General features: G+C 38.3%; 3 protein-coding genes across 3 annotated transcripts in view; 2 read left to right on the top strand and 1 right to left on the bottom strand.

Moving 5' to 3' along the window:
• ptpn1 (protein tyrosine phosphatase non-receptor type 1) overlaps nucleotides 1-2,341 on the top strand; it is a 31,017-nt gene extending 28,676 nt beyond the window's left edge. The window contains exon 11 of the mRNA XM_079637474.1: nucleotides 1,775-2,341. Coding sequence (XP_079493600.1) covers nucleotides 1,775-1,809 — 35 coding nt within the window. The 3' untranslated portion in view covers nucleotides 1,810-2,341. The remainder of the gene's footprint in view (nucleotides 1-1,774) is intronic.
• Nucleotides 2,342-6,546: 4,205 nt separating this feature from the next.
• cebpb (CCAAT enhancer binding protein beta) lies at nucleotides 6,547-8,216 on the bottom strand. The gene has a single exon (XM_079638727.1). It carries the CDS (start codon nucleotides 7,848-7,850, stop codon nucleotides 7,014-7,016), a length of 837 nt encoding a protein of 278 aa, XP_079494853.1. The 5' UTR covers nucleotides 7,851-8,216; the 3' UTR covers nucleotides 6,547-7,013.
• A 2,120-nt stretch (nucleotides 8,217-10,336) lies between these two features.
• Nucleotides 10,337-18,565, top strand: peds1 (plasmanylethanolamine desaturase 1). Its single transcript, XM_079638013.1, has 6 exons — nucleotides 10,337-10,538; nucleotides 13,773-13,892; nucleotides 14,240-14,331; nucleotides 14,795-14,939; nucleotides 15,038-15,250; nucleotides 15,782-18,565. Exons 1-6 carry the CDS (start codon nucleotides 10,403-10,405, stop codon nucleotides 15,901-15,903), a joined length of 828 nt encoding a protein of 275 aa, XP_079494139.1. The 5' UTR covers nucleotides 10,337-10,402; the 3' UTR covers nucleotides 15,904-18,565.
• Nucleotides 18,566-19,368: the final 803 nt, after the last annotated feature.

The following is a 19,368-nucleotide window of genomic DNA, read 5'->3' as shown; positions in this document are numbered from 1 at the left end:
ATCATCAATGCAAGGAACCGATCTCTTCAAAAAGCATTGCGTAGTTTTGGGCTACTGGGACGACAGATAGTCTGAGTCCTCAAGCTAAAATAGAACAAACACATAATGGTCTTAAACGAATGCTATCAGATTAAGTGTCAAACTATTTCATATCATAATGTTCTATCCATGGACTATTTCTTGTTAAGGCAAATACCTCTATAATTATTACTCACTAATTCTTATTTGATCAAAGGTACAGCAAAAAAGTCATATTGTGAAATATTATTACAGTTTACATTTGGTTTCTCTTTGAATATATTTTGAAATGTAATTATTTCATGTGATGGCAAAGCTGAATTTTCAGCATCATTTCTTCAGTCTTCAGTGTCACATGATCCTTGGTGCTCAAGAGACATTCCTTATTATTAAATGTTGAAAACAGTTGGTGCTGCTTAATATTTTTGTACAACCCACGATTAAAAAAAAAAAAAATCCCCAGGATTCTTTGATTAATATAGAAAGTTCAGGAGTACAGCATTAATTTGGAATAGAAATCAGAATGACAACACACAGACCCCAGGTGGGCTGTTTTGACTAAGAAGAAAAACACTTAGCAACCATAATGTATAAAACCACTTTCATTATGTTAGCCAACAATGCCCTGGCAACCACCCATAGCACCCTGTAATCTTGGCGGTAAGTTTTGCACTGGTAAGCACCGCTCACATTTTCTTTAAAAAACTGAAAAAAAAATTCTAAATTCTAAAATCTAGATTCTAATGTGAATCTTTAAAGAAAGAAAGCAAAACTGATCATTTGTGTGCTCAAGTTGATATATTTCGCTCACACATTTGCATGCGACAATGGCATGATTTTCCAGTTCATAATTGATTCATATGTATAAATCACAACGATCTCCAAGATAATCGAACATGTACATGACATTTCTGCTTAACAGGCCAGAACCTTAACGGGATAGTTCATCCAAAAATGTCAATTCTGTAATCAATTACTCATCCATCCTCATGTCGTTCCAAAATCTGTCTGACTTTCTTATGCATAACACAAAAGAATATATTTTTTTCATGTCTGTCTATTTGTGTTCATAAAATGAAAGTCAATAGGGTCTAATGGGATTTTGGACCCTATTGACTTCCAGTGTAGACAAAAACAGTTAAAACATAGGCCTCCTTTCACAGACAGGGTTTAGATTAAGCCAGGATTAGGCCTTAGTTTAATTAGGACATTTAAGTATCTTTTATAAACGTGCCTAAGAAAAAACATTACTGGTGTGCATCTTGAGACAAAACAATTGGATTAACATATTTTGCCAGTGCAAGTTGCGTTAATTTAAAACAGCTTAAACATGCATTTTTTCTAGGATAGGAATTGTCTGTGAAACCGGGGCTTTGTGTTCTACAGAAGAAAGTTATATAAAGTTTGGAAGGATATAAGGATGAGCAGTGAGAATTATCCCTCACTGTAAAAAGTGATCAGTTGACTTAACTTAAAAAAATGAGGAAACCCATGAACACATAACTTAATTTTTTCAATTACGCATAAAGTTTGATCACTATTTACAGTGTTTAAACAAATGCTCTCCAGGTAGGGGTGGCATGGTGATTAAGGTTAAAAAAACTTCACAAGTCTGACCAATTTAGATATTAGTGTTCAGTAGTTTTACGGCCTGCTAAAGGATCAAGTGGGAAATGATGACACCTTAATGTGTGCTAGTGATGTCCGTAGTGGCCTGATCACTGTTCTGTTCTATTATGTTGTTTTGCAACAACAGGAAGGCTGTCAATTACTCAACTGTGTCCTGCATGATGCGAGCGGTACGACCCAACATCGTGGCGGTCGTCGTGAGCCACTGCGCAAGCGTCACAAGGCAGAATAGCAGAAGTGCAACAGTGTCGAAATCTGGGCCAGTGTCCTGCTGGGTCATGGCTCCACCTCTTACGGCCATTGTGGACGCCTGAGTTACCGGCAGCAGCGCCGCAAGGACCCCCGGATGTTCACAGCCAGCGTCATCCACTCGAGCCCAGGAGAAAGAGAAGAACGGTGACAGAAAGATCGAGAGAAACAGGGAAGTGGTGGATGAATGAAAGCTTTTGCCATTGGTACATCACAGCACTTTCAAACTGCTGACCTCATCCCCACCCTCAAACCTACTTTTCCACTCTGAGTAGTAGACCACAATGATTCTAGTCATCTTGCAATTGTTTCTCCTTCTTTAGATGGTCAATTGGACTCTTAATAAGCCTAATTTGGATGCAGGTTCGAGTCGGGCTTAAACCATATCTCAGTCCTGTTTTAACTCTCCACTTGTACTTTCCTGTTGCTTCTGCACTATAGTGTGAAAATAAAGACAAAAAGCTAATAAAAGAAACAAAACTATAACTAAAAAATGAATATTCTTGTCTCTTGTCAACAGTGTGCACCTACAATATTCCAAAGTATATTCCTGTTGACCTGATGCCATTTTTCAATCAAAAATGAATCATTTGCTAGTTTCACTCATGCCATAAAGGTGACGTTGACCACTTGGGAAGGTGTCAGAAACTCATTGACTATTAATGTGTCTGCTAGGGATTGTTCACCTTTGATATGTTGGCCTTGTTTGTTGCAACAATGATGTTGTTAATATTTAACCATATCATTTTATATTGGGACAGTACCAGCTGGCCTTTTCGAAACAGTGGAGAACTTATTAAGAGGCCTGAGAAGTTTGTTTTGCAGTACGGACCAGCTGAGAGAAATTCTTTTAATTTCAAATGTGTTTTCAAGGAAAAGGGTAATTTAAGGGAAGTGAGAGGACAACCACATGCTGAAAACATGCCGAGGAAGCTTGAATCTGTTTGATTCAATTGAAAACATTTGATTTTGGTATGATTGAGATTTCAGCGCCAAAGTGTAACTCTTGAGAAGCAGAAAAGGACCAAAAGAAAATAGCTCAAGGCCATATGAGTATTTTTTTGATTGTTTCTAGGTAAGATGCATGAGCATGTGGGACGAAGGCTTGACAATCCAGTGTAGGCTGGATCATATTAGTATCAGCAGGTCCGCTGGCAGCGTGACTCAACGATTCGTTTACTGACAGACGTTACACTATTGACGGTAAAATCCGGCCTGGAAGCGGGTGGGGCATTGCTCTCTAGTAAAAGGGGAAAAGAAACTTGTAATCCTGACATCGGAAACCCCTGTGTTAGCAATCAACGGTGCTCAGAGACTGGGACACAAACTAAATAAACAAAGTGAAATGTGTAATGTAATTCACAGGAACTATAGCATTATTTTTTGTTTGCCATCTTCTGCTTAGTTTGGCATTAACAAAGCAAACATCTCAAGAAAAGTAAATAAAGCACAGAAAAATCCTGTTCTATAGATTCAAATAGTGTATGGCAAGTTTTGTTTGCTCTTGCACACTTAAAAATATTCACCTAACAGATGTAGATGGAGTCTGGTTGTGTTGGATTAACACAATTGTATTAAATGAGGCTATCTAAGACAGCAGTACGTTACACATGCAAGCACACTTGCATGCACAGATGGAGAAGGAAGTTGGAACTGTTGAGCAACTCAGATCTTCCTGCACTATAGGACGACGTTGTGAAATACACTGTTTAAAACAACACCCTTTTCCTCCTTTTAGAGATCAGTTTCTCACTGTTCTACAGGTTCCCCAAACATCAAACAAAATGTCAAACTAAACTTCTCAAGCAAACTGTGAGTGTGGTGCAATCCGTGTGTAGGCATTTCATTACGAAAGACAACCCCTTAATTCACACAATAATTATATATATATACAAGGTATGTATATATAAGTCAAGTCAAGTCAAGTCAAGAATATTTGTATAGCGCTTTCACAATACAGATTGTATCAAAGCAGCTTCACAGTATATATATATATATACAGATATATATATATATATATATATATATATATATATATATATATATATATATATATATATATATATATATACATATACATATATATATATATATATATATATATATATACATATATATATATATATATATATATATATATATATATATATATATACAGGGGTTGGACAATGAAACTGAAACACTGGGCAATATAGCAAATGCACGGTCTGATGGCCAATCTTTACTGATTTTACATCACCATCAGTGAGCAAGTGTGAAGGTTGAATATTGAAATCCACACTACATATTGGGAGACATATCAGAGTTCAAAAGTGGACAAATTGTTGGTGCGTGTTTCACTGGCTCATCTGTGCCCAGGAGAGCAAGTCTTTGTGGTGTATTGAGAGCCACGGTATTCAGAGTAATGCACACTTCCACGTGACGAACCAAATCCAACAGGAGTAACGGTCGACGCAAGAGGAAGCTCTCTGAAAGGGATGTCCAGGTACTGACCTGACTGTATCCAAAAAACATAAAACCACAGCTGGCCAACTCACTGAAGAATTGAATGCGCACCTCATCTCTCCTGTTTTCACCGAAACTGTTCGTCGGGAGCTCCAGAGTCAATATTCATGGTCGGGCTGCTATACCCAAACCTTTTGTCACTTCTGTCAAATGTTGGTTTCATTGGTGCCAAAAGTGCAAATATTGGGCTGTGGACAATGTCCCACATCTGTCCGTCTTTCCCACATCTGTGGGAGTTTCAGTGTGGAGACGCCCCAAAGAGGCTTAACACCCGGACTGTTGCTGCCCAGAGTGAAGCACAGGGGTGGATCAGTGATGGTTTTGGCTGCATTATCATGACATTCCCTACTGTGGTTGATGGCACACTGCCAAGGACTACCGAAACATTCTGGAGGACCATGTCCACCTAATGGTTCAAACACCATGTATCAAGATGATAATGCACCAATACACAGAAAGACTTGTGACAGAATGGTTTGATGGACACGGAAGTGAAGTTAAACATCTCCCATGGTCTGCACTGTCACCAGATCTAAATATTTTTTAGCCACTTTGGGGTATTTTGGAGGAGCAAGTCAGAAAACGTTTTCCTCCACCAGCATCACATAGTGACCTGGACACTTTTCTGGAAGAGCAATGGCTCAAAATCCCTCTGGCCACTCTGAAGGACTTGCATCTGTCACTACCATGACTAATTGATAATGTATTGGTCCACCATACTAATAAATGATTGTGGTCTAAAACCAGGTGTATATATATATATAGACACACTTTTACATTGTTTTGCAGCCATTCTTTGAAATAGATGTGTGTGGTTTTAGTGATTTTCTATCAGCTCAGCTGTTATGTATGTTATTACCACAGTCCTTCTCACACACAAGAGGAACATTTGCTTGAGAAGTTTAGACTGTTGATCACAAGTTCAGATTACCCACTGATACAAAAATGTAAGCCCCCCCCCCCTCCCCCTCTCTCACTCTCCCACCTTCTATTGTCATGTTGATGAACTGTTCCTTGTCTACCTACTTACTCTCCTCCCTGACTGACGGGTCAGTCAACCTGTCCATCAGGTTTCATTTCCTCCTGCAGGACTCAAACGGTCACACCTCAAGCAGTTTCCCTGTAACCGATGAAGAAATCCCAACAATAACTTTCACATAAAATAGATAAAGCATGTACTCTGGTAGCCTAGAGCATACTGCATACTGTACATAGGCCTACTGTATGTGGGATTTCATTTTTAATGAATCGAATCAGGTTCACCTTGGCTAGACTTACATTTGTATGGCTTCATATATTATCATAAACATGAATATATAGCCTATATATATATATATATATATATATATATATATATATAGGCTATATATTCATGTTTATACATGGATGACTGATAGATAACACACACACACACACTCACACATATATGTATTATATATATATATATATATATATACATACATACATATATGTGTGAGTGTGTGTGTGTGTGTGTGTTATCTATCAGTCATCCATGTATTATATTTATTTTGACAAGAACAAATTTGTAAATAATATAATTCAATTAAAAAGCATTTTTAAGTTTTTTTTTTTACTTTTGACAATTGAGTTTGTAAATTGATTAAATCCATATTGATAATTTATCTTATCTAAATCTTCATTTTCACTCAAATTAAACCATATCACTGCTTGCTCATCCACAACGGCCTTTATTCCATGTCCATGTTTATCTCACCGGGGCAGGCTTTCTGTTCAGTAAACTGAGTGTTTGTGTGTTTTGAGGGTCTGGAAAGTTCACTGTTTATCTAGCCTTGAACCGCAGTCTTTAATGGACCGCTGAACTCTTTGGATTGTGGACCCTGCCTGTGTATTTTAGATAACTGTACCTCAAAGTGACTCATGGACACAGATTTCAAAAGATCTCCAAAACCCCAGTCACGAAACAGGAGATTTCTATCAAATATCTGTAAATGATTATTGTGTCTTCATGTGTACAGGCAAAGTTTCAAACGTATATGTCCTGATAAAAGGAGACTATTAAATGTAAAGTAAACAATACTGCATAATGGAAACTGAATCTCAGCATCTGTGGGTGGGTGGGTGCTAATATTTTTTGACAGCAGTAATAAAATGCAGGACACAGGATTTCAGTACAGTAAAAATCATTTAATTCAATAAAATAGTATATAGCAATAGACCAGTTGTACCTTTATCATATTTGTAAGACTACTTCACTGCGTTTCCAATACTGTTACAATGAGTTGCATCATACCTCTGCAGTACAACTCTTCCCATGACAACCACTGCCCCAGATATGGCGAAATGAATTTAAATAACAGAATATTAAACAGTAGATATCTCACTTTAGAACCCGTACAAAAATACTTTACAGACGAAATACATGACAGGGTTTCCAGATAACCAGAGTTATACCGAGCACACGGTGGGATATTGCGCAATCCAGGCGCACATTCCACTTTCATGTTTTTTTCTCGGTTGTAAACGCATTGAACGAGCGCTCGCCCGTTTTTCTATCAAGCGCAGAAAACTTTTGTTGTTAATTCTGCTCTCTTTAAAGTCACTGACAGTCATTAAGCACCGCCGGAGTCCCGTCAGCACTGGCCGGTGGCGGAGAGCAGGTTCCGCAGCGTCGCCAGCTCGCGCGACAGCTGCTCCACGCGCTTCTGTAACCGGTCGTTCTCGGCCGCGAGCTCGAGCACTTTGTGCTGCGTCTCCATGTTGCGCATTTTGGCTTTGTCTCTGCTTTTGCGGACGGCGAGATTGTTCCTCTCGCGCCTCTGTTTGTACTCGTCGCTGTCCTTTTCCAGTCTCTTCTTCCCTTTGCCGCCAGAGGCCATTTTGCCGCCCGACTGAGGTGATCTTCCCTTACCTGGCGGCGCAGGTGTACCTGGAGGGCTCGAGCAGGAGGAGGACGCGGTGGAAATGTTTCCCAGGCTGCCGCTCGGAGCGTACTGCAGATACGAGCGCATGTCAAAGCCCCCGGAACCCTCCATTGGCGGCTCTTCGTGTCGCCAGTTACTTTTGGCAAAACTGCCCAGAAAGTCGGGGCTGAACACGGCGTCTATGCGCGTCTCCTGTATCTCCGGATACGCCAGCTGGTTATTCGGGTCCCGCTCGGTCAGCGAGATGTAGTTCTTGTAGTTCTGTAACGCTGCTCTCTTGCTCTTGTTTTCCTCGGAGAGAAAGTCGCTGTAGATTCCCAGTGCGCGGTGCCGGGTTTCGTCTTGGCTGGCCAGGTGCTGGTACTGGGACGAAGAGTCCAAATAGATGCTGAAGTCTATGGCTTTCTCGTGCTCAGAAATATCATGAAGCTTCGTCATGGAGCCGTTAGTGGGCTGCTTGCATACGCTGTTGCTGTTCGGACTGCTGCTGGCGTTAGTGCTGTGGAAAGCGAGGTAGTCCCCCTCGTAAAAACCGGCCACTTCCATGGATCTTAACACCCGCCGGATTGCGGCAGGACGGAGATCAGGGTTTCGCCGCCCCTGATAACTTCGCAAGTGTCACTGACGGACGGCAGTGAAGAACTCACGAGAAAATTCGAGTGTCTTCCAAAAAGCAGAAATAACTAGATGCCTTTTGTCTTGTTATATGGGTGATAGGTTGCCTGCCCAGCGATCGCTGGAGAGCTCGAGTCAGTTCCCATGCTTCGGATTGGGGTGTTTATAGGGGTGTGAGAGTGGGCGGCGATTTTCTATTTGGAATGTGACGCGTTTTTCTGGTTTGACCGCAGACTCTCAAAACGGAGGTCTGTGAACACACGAGTGAATAACAATAGAAAATAAACACGGCATACACAGATACAAAATGTGCCGAGCTTTTTTTTTAATAAGGAACACATGTTTTTAAATTTTGATCTAGTTTAGAATGAGAATCAGAATGAGATTTATTGCCAAGTCAAGTAGGGAATTTGTCTCGGGGAAGCCTACAGTAGGCTACACAGACACAAAACGCAGATAGGCTATAATAGTAATTAAAATATATATACTAACCCCTTTTAAATAAGTTAATGCAATAGGGTCTTATTAATGCCATTTAAACTATCGTTTAAAGTGCTTTTTTTTTTTTTTTTGCATTTACTTCATTACTTCATGTGCTCTCATAACTCTATAGACACAACACATAAGTAATAAAATAATATATTACAAATAAAATAAATAGAGTAAAGCTATGAAACATGTTTCTCGAAGGAGCAGTCATTATACACTCTTGCCATGCATGGGGACTGGTCATTATTTAGCCATATTTAACCTGACCAGTCAAAATAATGTCATCTAGAGCAGTGTTTCTCAACGCCAGTCCTTGGGACTCACCTCCTAAAATGTTTTAGATGTCCCCCTATTCAATACAATAAGAAGCTGATGAGTTGAATCAGGTGTTTTAATTAGTGAGACATCTAAAACACTCCTGGTGGGTCGGGGACGCTGTCCCAAGGACTGGAGTTGAGAAACACTTTAAAAACAAAAAGGTTACCACATAATAAAAATATTTGGATTTTTTTATTTTTTATTATTAAAACATTGTTTCATTCATGTGACATGCTTATTTAGGGTTGAAGGTCCCTGACATACAACACAAATAACATTCTCTATAGGACTGTAAAGTGATATGGTGGACATGTCAAAACTATTACTATATCACAACACTTCTGGAATGCTCTCTTGACCGTCAGTTGCTAGAACCGGAAGTATCCGCTTATAACTTCATTTAAAGGTATTTGGTTTTCTATTGACTTCTACAGGCCTGTCATCCTGCAATATTATCCACACACTATATATTTTCACATTAAAGTTACTTAATCAGGTTTATTCACTTTATTGATTAATATCATATCATATCATCATTGTCTAACCATAAGTTCTCTCAGTGGTAACTTCAATTTCAATTTGATAGCTAGTCATAGTCATTTTCTAGGGACAGCACGCAGCAGGCGTTGGCTTCTGCTATAAACTTGTTCTGTTTTTTTCAGTGATGTAGTTAGTCTGCCATCTGGTGGGTAGCTAAAGGATTGCACTACAAGAATTAATTTCATCATTGTCCTCCAAGCAGACTGCTTCACCATCTTTCTCAATATTTCCTTTGCTTATTCTGTGTCTGAACATTCCCCTGTGTGTATCATAGTGCAACGTGTTGCAAGAACTGACTCATTAAGCTGCCAGCACTTGAAAATATTGTATAGCCTACATTTTCATTTCCAATGTGTATTTAAAAAAATAATAATTTGTTACCATGATATCATATGTTCTTTTACACATTCAGTGATGCAAATCCTACATCAAAACACATATTTATATGGGGTTATTTTCATTGTCAAATACAAATTTTAATTATAGCCATGTCCCTGCCATCTCCTTTTGTGTTTCACTGAAGAAAATGAGTCATTCGGGTTGTTAGGAACAAAACGAGGATGACAACGATGACAGAATTTATTATTTGGAAGATATATTTCTATTTTGAATGGAGCGTGAAGTCCAGCTCCCCCTCTCCTTAACCCATGACGTCCAGAGAGGTGGAGCTGGGTGTCATCTGCAATGAGGACCACTTTTTTGTCTGTTATTTGTTCTGCACAGCCTCTGTATACACTGTATTTCGCATCTACTCCTTTGACTTGTGAAGTAGGCCTAACATAGATGGTAAAAAAAAAAACTTAATTTAATATCTTTTTATTAACATAACGAAAATTAATATTTTGACAACGCAATAAAATACCAGCATCCACAACTGTACATTAAAGCAAATAAATGTAATCACTTCCAGTATAGCCTCTTTTCTGATTGGTTGCATCCGGGTGGGGTCAGGACATTCTTGTTTTCTAATTGGTCGTCATATTTGTTATGAAATCGTAGTCGAATTGCTGATTGGCTGAATGTCACAGCGAGACGAACACAATTGGTGGAGGGAGGAAACGCGGAACAGGGCGGACAGAGGCGTGAAGTTGAGGATGCGGAATTAACGCATCCGCTCCGCCCGAACTGGTCTGAATATGGCGAGCACCGAGAGCAAAAGTGGGTCTTCGGAAAACTTTCACACACAGGAGCCAAGTAGAGTGGCTCAACCGGGCGCGAGATGGGGTCCACAGCATGCAGGTGCTCGAGAGCTCGCGGAATTATACTCGCCAGGTGAGAATTTAAACCGGTTTTTATATTTCCCGTCGGCGCCGGTAGCCGCCTGCCGCTGCCCACACCGGGGATTGAACGGACTGCCAGCCACGAGTTTCTCTTAAGCAGCGCCGGACCGCACGGCCACGAAGCTGTAGCTTTCGCCTCGTAGTCTAGAGTAGTCGGTTTTTAAAGGGCATGTAGCGGAGCGCGTGCTTATTCTGTCTGGGGTCTCTGCGGGGACAAACACTACGCAGCATAGTGTGGCATATATGGATTAATAAGTGATGTTTATGTGGCAGGGAGTTTGAATGAGCTCAACGCCCTATGATGCCAGTCATCAGATGAGTCTAACACAATTGTCTATGGTAAATTTGACCAAAAGTATTAATCGTCTTGTGAGTTTATCTATTTCTTATGGTCCCAAGGGATGTAATTCTGTGTCAGAAATAGTTATGGTACTTGTAGCTGTCAGATAGGCTACTAACAGGAGATCTCTTTGATTCACGCTTACCACATTACTCAGCACGTACTCAGTTATGTTTTGCTAGTTCAAAAAAGTTGTACAAATAAAACATGACCGGCATTTTGAGAAATAACATTATGACTTACAAAATAGAAGAAGCTGGTGTTTTTTCTACACGTAGCAGCTCGTTCCTTCATGGGTGCCGCTAATATTGACATCACATGACTAGTAGTTGCCATGCAACTGGCCGCTTTACTACCAAAAACAATACTGTTTATTTCATTTAGCAGATACAGACAGTGTTTGCTGTGATTTACAAAGCATAAACGTAAAAGCTAATGTGAATAAAACAAGTCAAACACAACATAGCAAACAGAGCCACTGTAGAAAGCTTTAGAAAGGCTCCTAGATCAATTATAATTTTTCACAGCAGAATTTTGTTTCGTCAGCAGAACAATCAAAAACACAATTAATAGTACAACCCTGATGAGATGTAGTCCATGTCTATCTATCAGTGGCGTAGGATTGATTTTGAAATTGGTGGGGACGGGGACATATATTTTAAGGTTTGATCGAAATTATTGCTAGGGATATATCAGTGTCACTGGATATTGGTAGGGACACGTCCCTAGCGTCCCTACTAAATTCTACACCCCTGCTATCTATCACAGCCTTGCTTTCATTCCTGTTAAAAGTAAAAGATAGCACTGCTGTGAATAAGGTCAATAGTATAGTTATGCAGCTCACACAGAAGTCTCTTTCAAACCAAGTTGCTTTCTGTAGGTAAATTCCAAATTCGCATGATCATCTTGAATCCTCTGGAAATCTCCATTCCCCATCACAGGGATTCCTATTTAAATGGCTGCATTTCTCCCTCAAATATTCGCAGAACAACGTTAAATGTGTCCGCAGCCGCACCATAACAGCATAGTTGGAAAACAAAAAGATAAACAAATATCTTTGATGTGTAGCAACAGCAGAACAAAGCATTATAATGCATCAAGCCAAAAAGTATCAGTACTAAGTACCAAAACCACCGGTACTATGGAATATCGAATAAGAAGCATCCAAATGTCCTTTAAGGACAGCTTCGGGTTGACTCTTTGTTTTTATCTCAATAGGAATGGCTGTTCACACTATTAAATATAAATAACAACAACAACAAAGTAATTTATAGCATAAGTAAAACAGGGTCACACAAAACCAGCAGCCCCCAATAGTTGATTAGTTTGTGTGCAGTAAATCTGAATACCGTGGAAGGAGGATCTCCATCAGTACCAGCAGGGAACAGTGGACATTTTGTGGAGGATAAATGCTGCATATAAACACAAAAACAGAACAGGAGCGGAAACAAAAGAGCACAGTAAGCACTGAGCAGACCTGTGTGAGGGTGTGGTAGGTGTGACAGGTATGAGTTTGTTATGTGTGTGTGGTTGAGGTGGCGCAGTTCAATGTCAAATCGAGCAGGACCGATGTGGGTTTCTGGGTAGCATGAGATTCTCTAACTTCACATCAGTGTCCTCTGATAGCATTGTCCTGTTTACAGTAACTTTGGTGACTGTTCAGGCTCTCAGTATTTCGGTATCAGATTAACTCGGAATGAATCAGTCACCCTGGAACAAGCAGTATTTCTATTCTGTCATCTGTGGTGTGAATCATGTTCTTTTCTGCAAAGTGGTTCTGCACTGAATTTAGGGCAAAGGTGAATTTGCCCTCGGCACACAATTGTTGTAGCTGTGCAAAGAAACAATGCGACTTTGTTGTGAGCATTGGTTTGATAAATGCTCACAGCCATAACCATCTGTCTCGATCTGTTATAAACATCTATTCAAATATGCTTTCTCAACAGTTTCTATGATAATGATGCTGAATTTTTGGAATATCAGTGACCAGTATTGTAGATATAGTTACTTTTTCATGTTGCTGTATTGTTGATTTGATTTTACTTTATGTACAGCTAACAAGTTGGTACTTCAGTAAAGTTACTTCACTCAGACACTGGAGACTCTCTAGGCCACTCTCTAGGCCACTTTGGATATAAACTTATATATATATATATGTACGTGTGTGTGTGTGTGTGTATTTATTTATTACTGTGTGTGTATGTATGTATTAATTTATTAACAATTTTTACCTTCCATAACTATTTACAAACAGATTCCAACATTGCCATTTTGGTGGGTGAATGGCAGGTGAATTAAGAGACTTTTCATTTTAAAATTTGTGTTATTTTTATCAAATAAATATTTTATATATAACTTCACGTTAGTGATATATATATATTATATATACATATATATATATATATATATATATATATATATATAAGTTGTTTTTATTTAAAATATATCTTTGGCAGCAAAGTACTAATTTGTTTGTTGTTTTCCTCCCATATTTGTTACAAAAAATCTTATATATGAAATGAACCTGTGCGTCACATACTTCTCATATTTTGTTTGGTGGCTTCCACACGTGTCATGTGTTTGAATGTGTCACCACATTCTGTAGAAAAAAACTTCTGACGATAGCCTTTGAAAATGTCAAGTGTGCTAGTTGACATGTTTTCAGTATTAGCTGATTTATGTCTTTGATTTGAATTGTATTCATATATCAACATATCGTTCTTACAGTCTGTTTTTAAATAATGCATTATGCTGCAGTTCCTATTAAAGTTTTAGTTATTCACCAAAGTCAATTTTTACTCAAATGTGGTGCTTTGCTGTTATTTTTGGACCCTGCTGACTAAAGACTGCTATTTCAAATGTCTCAACTCTGTCTATTTCTCACAGGAAAAAGAGGCCAGGAATGGCTCAGTGTGCTTCTTTGCTTTACCCTCATGGCCTTCAACTTCTGTTACCTGGTAACATACTTCCACCTGGGACACATCTGGTACATCCTTCTAGGCATCGGTTGGTACAACAAACACACACACACACACACACACACACACACACACACACACACACACACACACACACACACACACACACACACACACACACACACACACACACACACATCAATGTTTAATAAAGTAGTGGTAGACAACAAAGGAGTTGCAAAGTACAACTCTGAAATTCCCAGTATTCAAAGAATGCTAGTAGCTGCCAGATTTTTTTTCTGTGTCTTAAATAACTAGCAACTACCAAAAACAGCTTTTTATGGGAACTGAAAGCCAATTTGGTAAATAATAGGATTTAGAGATTGATTTCATGCTGAGATTCTTGTGTGTGTGTGTGTGTTTGTGTTTGTGTAGTGGCAGGGATCCTCACAGCAGACTTTGCCTCTGGTCTGGTCCACTGGGGTGCTGACACATGGGGTTCAGTGGATCTGCCCATCGTTGGGAAGGTACAGGAGTGAAACATCCTTTTTTCCTGTTGTGTTATTTAAGGTAAAAAATGTACCGTAATAAAATACTTTGAGAACAAGTAGATATAGATATTGAACCACTTAATCGCAAATAGATTTCTTGGACATTTAATATTTTAGTTTTTACTTTAAACATCTTTTAAGGCCAATTCACACTGCACTGACAGACACTGACCAACGGCGACAGTATGTCACTTTTCAGACATTCACCCTATAAACACAGATTCAACATGTTAATCCTGCAAAAACAAGCGCCGACCGGTTAACACACTGATTCGACAAAACCCGATGAATGTCTATGTTGGTGGGCTTCGGTCAGTACAGTGTGAATTGGCCTTTAAATGTCTTTAAGAAAATATGAATCTCAGGAAAATATACTACTAAATTGTGCTAGCAAAATTACTTATCTTAAAAAACGTTTCCTGTGTTTGTTGGCACCCAGGCCTTCATTCGTCCATTTCGAGAGCACCACATTGATCCAACAGCTATAACGCGCCATGATTTCATTGAGACCAATGGTGATAACTGTATGTTGACTATCATCCCTCTCGCTAACATGGCCGCAAACTTCTTGATGCTCTCACCAGGTAAGACATCAGACATATTATCTGTCCAATACAGAGACAAATGATGAACCACATTCATTTATGACTCTGTGTCTCATATTGTGCTGTTCTCTCTTCAGCGGAGATCTATCGAAGCTACCCATGGTACTGTTACGTCTTTGCTTTAGCCATTTTTGTTACACTGACCAATCAGATTCACAAATGGTCGCACACATATTTTGGGCTCCCACGCTGGGTGACATTTCTTCAGGACTGTTACATCATTTTACCACGGAAACACCACAGAGTTCACCACGTTTCACCTCATGAAACCTACTTCTGCATTACCACAGGTATACTCGCACACAAAACACGTATAGAAAGTTTAAAAGAACAACATTTATTTGAAATAGAAATGTTTTGTAACGTGTATTTATTAATTCAAAAAGTCATTCAAAATGCAGTGCGTTGCATACATACAATAACAAAGGCATATGGTGCAACTAATATGCAGAAGAAATGAAATCAGATAGAGGACTACTACAGACCCTCACGAGTGTGCTACTACCCAAAAACCTAAAGAATATTTATCAATAAATAACTTATAGGCCTTTTACCTTCAAAAGTGTATTTTAAAATGTATCAAGCCGAGGCACTCAAGAGTTAAAGTAAATGTATGTCATCATGGCTTAAGCAATTAAAAATGTATTTAAACTTTTTTTTGAAAATGGTATATAAGAATTTCCACAACCTTATGAAAGAATGTTTTCATGTATTAAACTAGATTTTTGAAGATTTTATTTATCATTGACACTAAATTATATATAAATTGACATCAGTTATATAGTTACATGTCATTGACCCGAATGCATTTGAATGTGCAGGCTGGTTGAACTATCCTCTAGAGAAACTGGGATTCTGGAGAAACCTGGAAGATCTGATCCAGAGCCTGACAGGAGAGAAACCCAGATCAGATGACCTCAGATGGGCCCAGAAAACCAAGTAATCTTCCTCTGCCACCGACCCACCTCCCCTACCTCAGACCTGCTAATAGGAGAACAGTCTTTTTTCTCCGTCTACTTGTCCTCCCTCAGACAGAACAAGAGGAATGGCAAGATATCAAAGCCCAAATTAGAAAGCCATCAATTCTTAGCAAAAGTTGAGAGAATGGGGTTTCAAATGCAATTGAAAGCAATATCCCACCCTGCTCACTCTAAAGAACCAAACATCCAAATCCTTGTTGAAAACTTGAGACTTCTGTGAAATGTTGAAAACTACTCAAAGTGCAAAAAAACAAAACTTAACAAAATTTAAAATGTCAATACTTGAACAAAGTGGGCTCTTTTCTGGACACCTTTTTGTCTTTCAGCTGCTCAAAGCTTTGCTGACTAGCTTGTTTCTGTGGGGCTTTCCTCTGCACTTTTGGGTTTGGCCTTTGGGACTGATATCTCTTGCTCTCACCCTTCACTTGTTTGGGGTTTAAGTGCAGTAAACTCAAGGCATTTTGGCTCTTTCACCGCAGAGGGCTGAAAACCGGTGTCTTCATCTGTTGCTTGTGTCTGAACGGACGGAGCAGCATCATATGCAGTCTTACTTCAGTACGCCTTAAAAGACAAATCGCAAGAAACTTGCTTTGCTCTGCCTCATCCTGTTCCTTACATTAATTTTTTTCATTGTTAATACTTTCTTTTGAAGCACATTTGCAAATTCAGAGGTGCTGAAAACAGTTAGCTCTTGATCAAGAGATGTATATTATTAGTATTTCCACGTAGGTCAATATTTAGGTCAATAATGTCTCAGTGTGAATAAGCAATGGTGTCCTCACAGATATCAAAACCCATGAGACACTCAGAATAGGCCTTATATGTATCCATTTGTATCTTGTATTAACTTCATTGTAGGCTAGGTTGACCAGCTGACTGACACAAACTTAAACTTACACTCCATTGCTTGGGTTTTAGGTCTGCGTACATTGTTACTTGACAGTTTAATGTTCAACTAAACACTAGCATGTTAAATTTTAATTATAATATGAAATGTTAAAGGTGGTTACAGCATGATGAAAAGGACAGATTTAACATCTAGCTGTATAGTGACTTGTAACTACTACCAACTGCTTATTTAATGAGCGTTATATACATTCTCTATTATAAAGCTGCAATGACAATGGACTCGAAAAATATTTATTTACTTGACTTTATATTTAAATACAGCAGTAGTCATATTTTTAATTATTAAAAAAAAATTAAAGTTAATCTTTCACTAATGAAAAAAAAAAACTTTCTTTGCTTTTGAAAATAAGTGTTGCTATCTATCTAAGCCATGTCGTCTTATAGGAGTAAGGAAATTGAAGAAGTAATGAACAATTTTATATCACATCTAACATAATTGTGATCATTTTTGTTCTGCCATTTGATGGTATTAGTTTAATTATTTTTCTTTGCACAAAAAACCTGTTTGCCCTTAAAAACTGAAAAGGTCAACCTAAACGAGTTCTAGCTTAAAAGTTTTATGCTTATGTGCTTTTCATGCCAAAACTTTGTTACTACTTTGTTACTGTCAGCCGGAATGTGTCAATTGTTGTGTTTCAATAGGTCAGTTTGGTGATGGCACATGTTTAAAATAGGTCAGCTTTATAGAAGGTCAGAGAACACGTTTTAGAGAGCAAATTAATGTGTCCAATGTGTAAAACTGTTACAAAGGAGTCAGCCAGAACTGTACAAAAACAAAACATATATGAGGTGTTTTGAGCTGATTCATAATGTGTCATGTGTTGTTACATCTTTTTTTCCTCCTTTTTCTGAATTCAGGAAGATTTGTTAGATGGAATATTGTAGTATTTTTGACAGTCAACTAATATCTTATATATTTCTATGCTGATATGAGATGCCAAACTTATTTTTGCTCAGCTAATAGATCTGTTGTGGTCGGTGTTTATTTGAAGAAAACACCCCAGTGGCGATGCTCACTGTACAGGGAACTGAAGCTTAAACCAATTACTTTGATTTTGTAAAATGTTACATTTGTCATTGGATTTCACTTAATTTTGTATTTTTAGTTTCCATTGAGTCTTTATTATGAAATTATTTTCTCCTAAATTTTACATTTGCGGAGTGTGAGCGATCATATCATATAACATATCCCACCGAAATTTAGGAAATTGCTTAAGAAATGTTACTAGTTTGTTGTGAAATGTGTAAAAGAGATTGTGGTAATATGGCGATTGTATTATCGAAAATGCAAGATTAGAGTGTTAAAGACCTTCTCGTTGAGTCTCCTTTCTTTCCATGCACAGTGTAACAGTATGTGGCTGAGAAGACTGAACTAATCACATTGTACTTGCTCAAAAATATCATACTGTCCCTCAGATAACAAAGCAAAGCCGATCCCTTATTCACTGGGTCATTTGATTGATGACCTGACCTTTGGCATTCACACTTGTTACTGAATGTTTGTTCTTACTGATTTATTGGGAGAAGCCTTTTAAAAATGCTATCTTGGCTGATTTTGCAATTCACCTCATAGTCTCACAATCAGCAAGTTTTTGTAGGACGGCTATTTGTTGAAAACTGAAAATAATGCCTTAATGCCTTTTTTTGTTGTTTCTTGGTTTGAAAACTTATGTCATTAAGATCATATTTATAATAAAATTAATAAAGAACTGTAAAGACCTGTGGCCTGATTTGTGCTTTTCATCCTGCTTATGTTGGGTCATTGAAGACGTTTATTCTTTATGCTTCAGTACACATCATACACAGGGATGTCATCAGATGGACAACAGGTTAAGGGGTTTAACAAACATTATACTCAAGGACATGTCCACTCAACTTTGACTTGACCCTCAATGCTAAATAATGTTTGTATTCAACAAGTTGACTTATTAGAATGACGCCATTTATTTGTAAAACTGAACACGTGACATTCCTTTTTGTTCTTTCTTTTACCTTTTACCTTGATTTCAAAGTTAAGCTCTCTCTCTCTCCCTCTCTCTCACACACCACACACACACACACCACACAACACACACACACATACACGACTTCACATTGTGACTGAACCAAAAGAAAGATAAATAGAGGTGTTTAACACCAGAACAGATTGCAACACTTCATAGAGATACATGAAACACTGTTATCAAATTACTGATGATTTATGTACATATAAATAATACACTTATATTTAGATCAAGGATTGCGGAAGCTGGGCTTCCGTCCAGGCCTATAGGTCCGGGTACAAATATGACATACAAAAATACATATGTATCGAAGATTGATCATTAAAAGATGGCGATCTCAATTCAAACTCGCATGTGGTCTTACTTAAATGACAATGATTCAGCTATGTCTATGAAACCTTTGAAATTACAATCACAATTACAAATCATTCTATTTCATAACTTTAAACTGTAAAGATTTTAACAATATTGAAGAATGGATAAAAGGAAATGAACTTTTTTAGGATCTAAAAAACA

This window comes from Phoxinus phoxinus, assembly GCF_949152265.1.
Source record: "Phoxinus phoxinus genome assembly, chromosome: 15".
NCBI classification, from domain to species: domain Eukaryota; kingdom Metazoa; phylum Chordata; class Actinopteri; order Cypriniformes; family Leuciscidae; genus Phoxinus; species Phoxinus phoxinus.
Note: the sequence above shows the minus strand (reverse complement) of the source record. Positions and strands in the feature narration are given on the sequence as shown.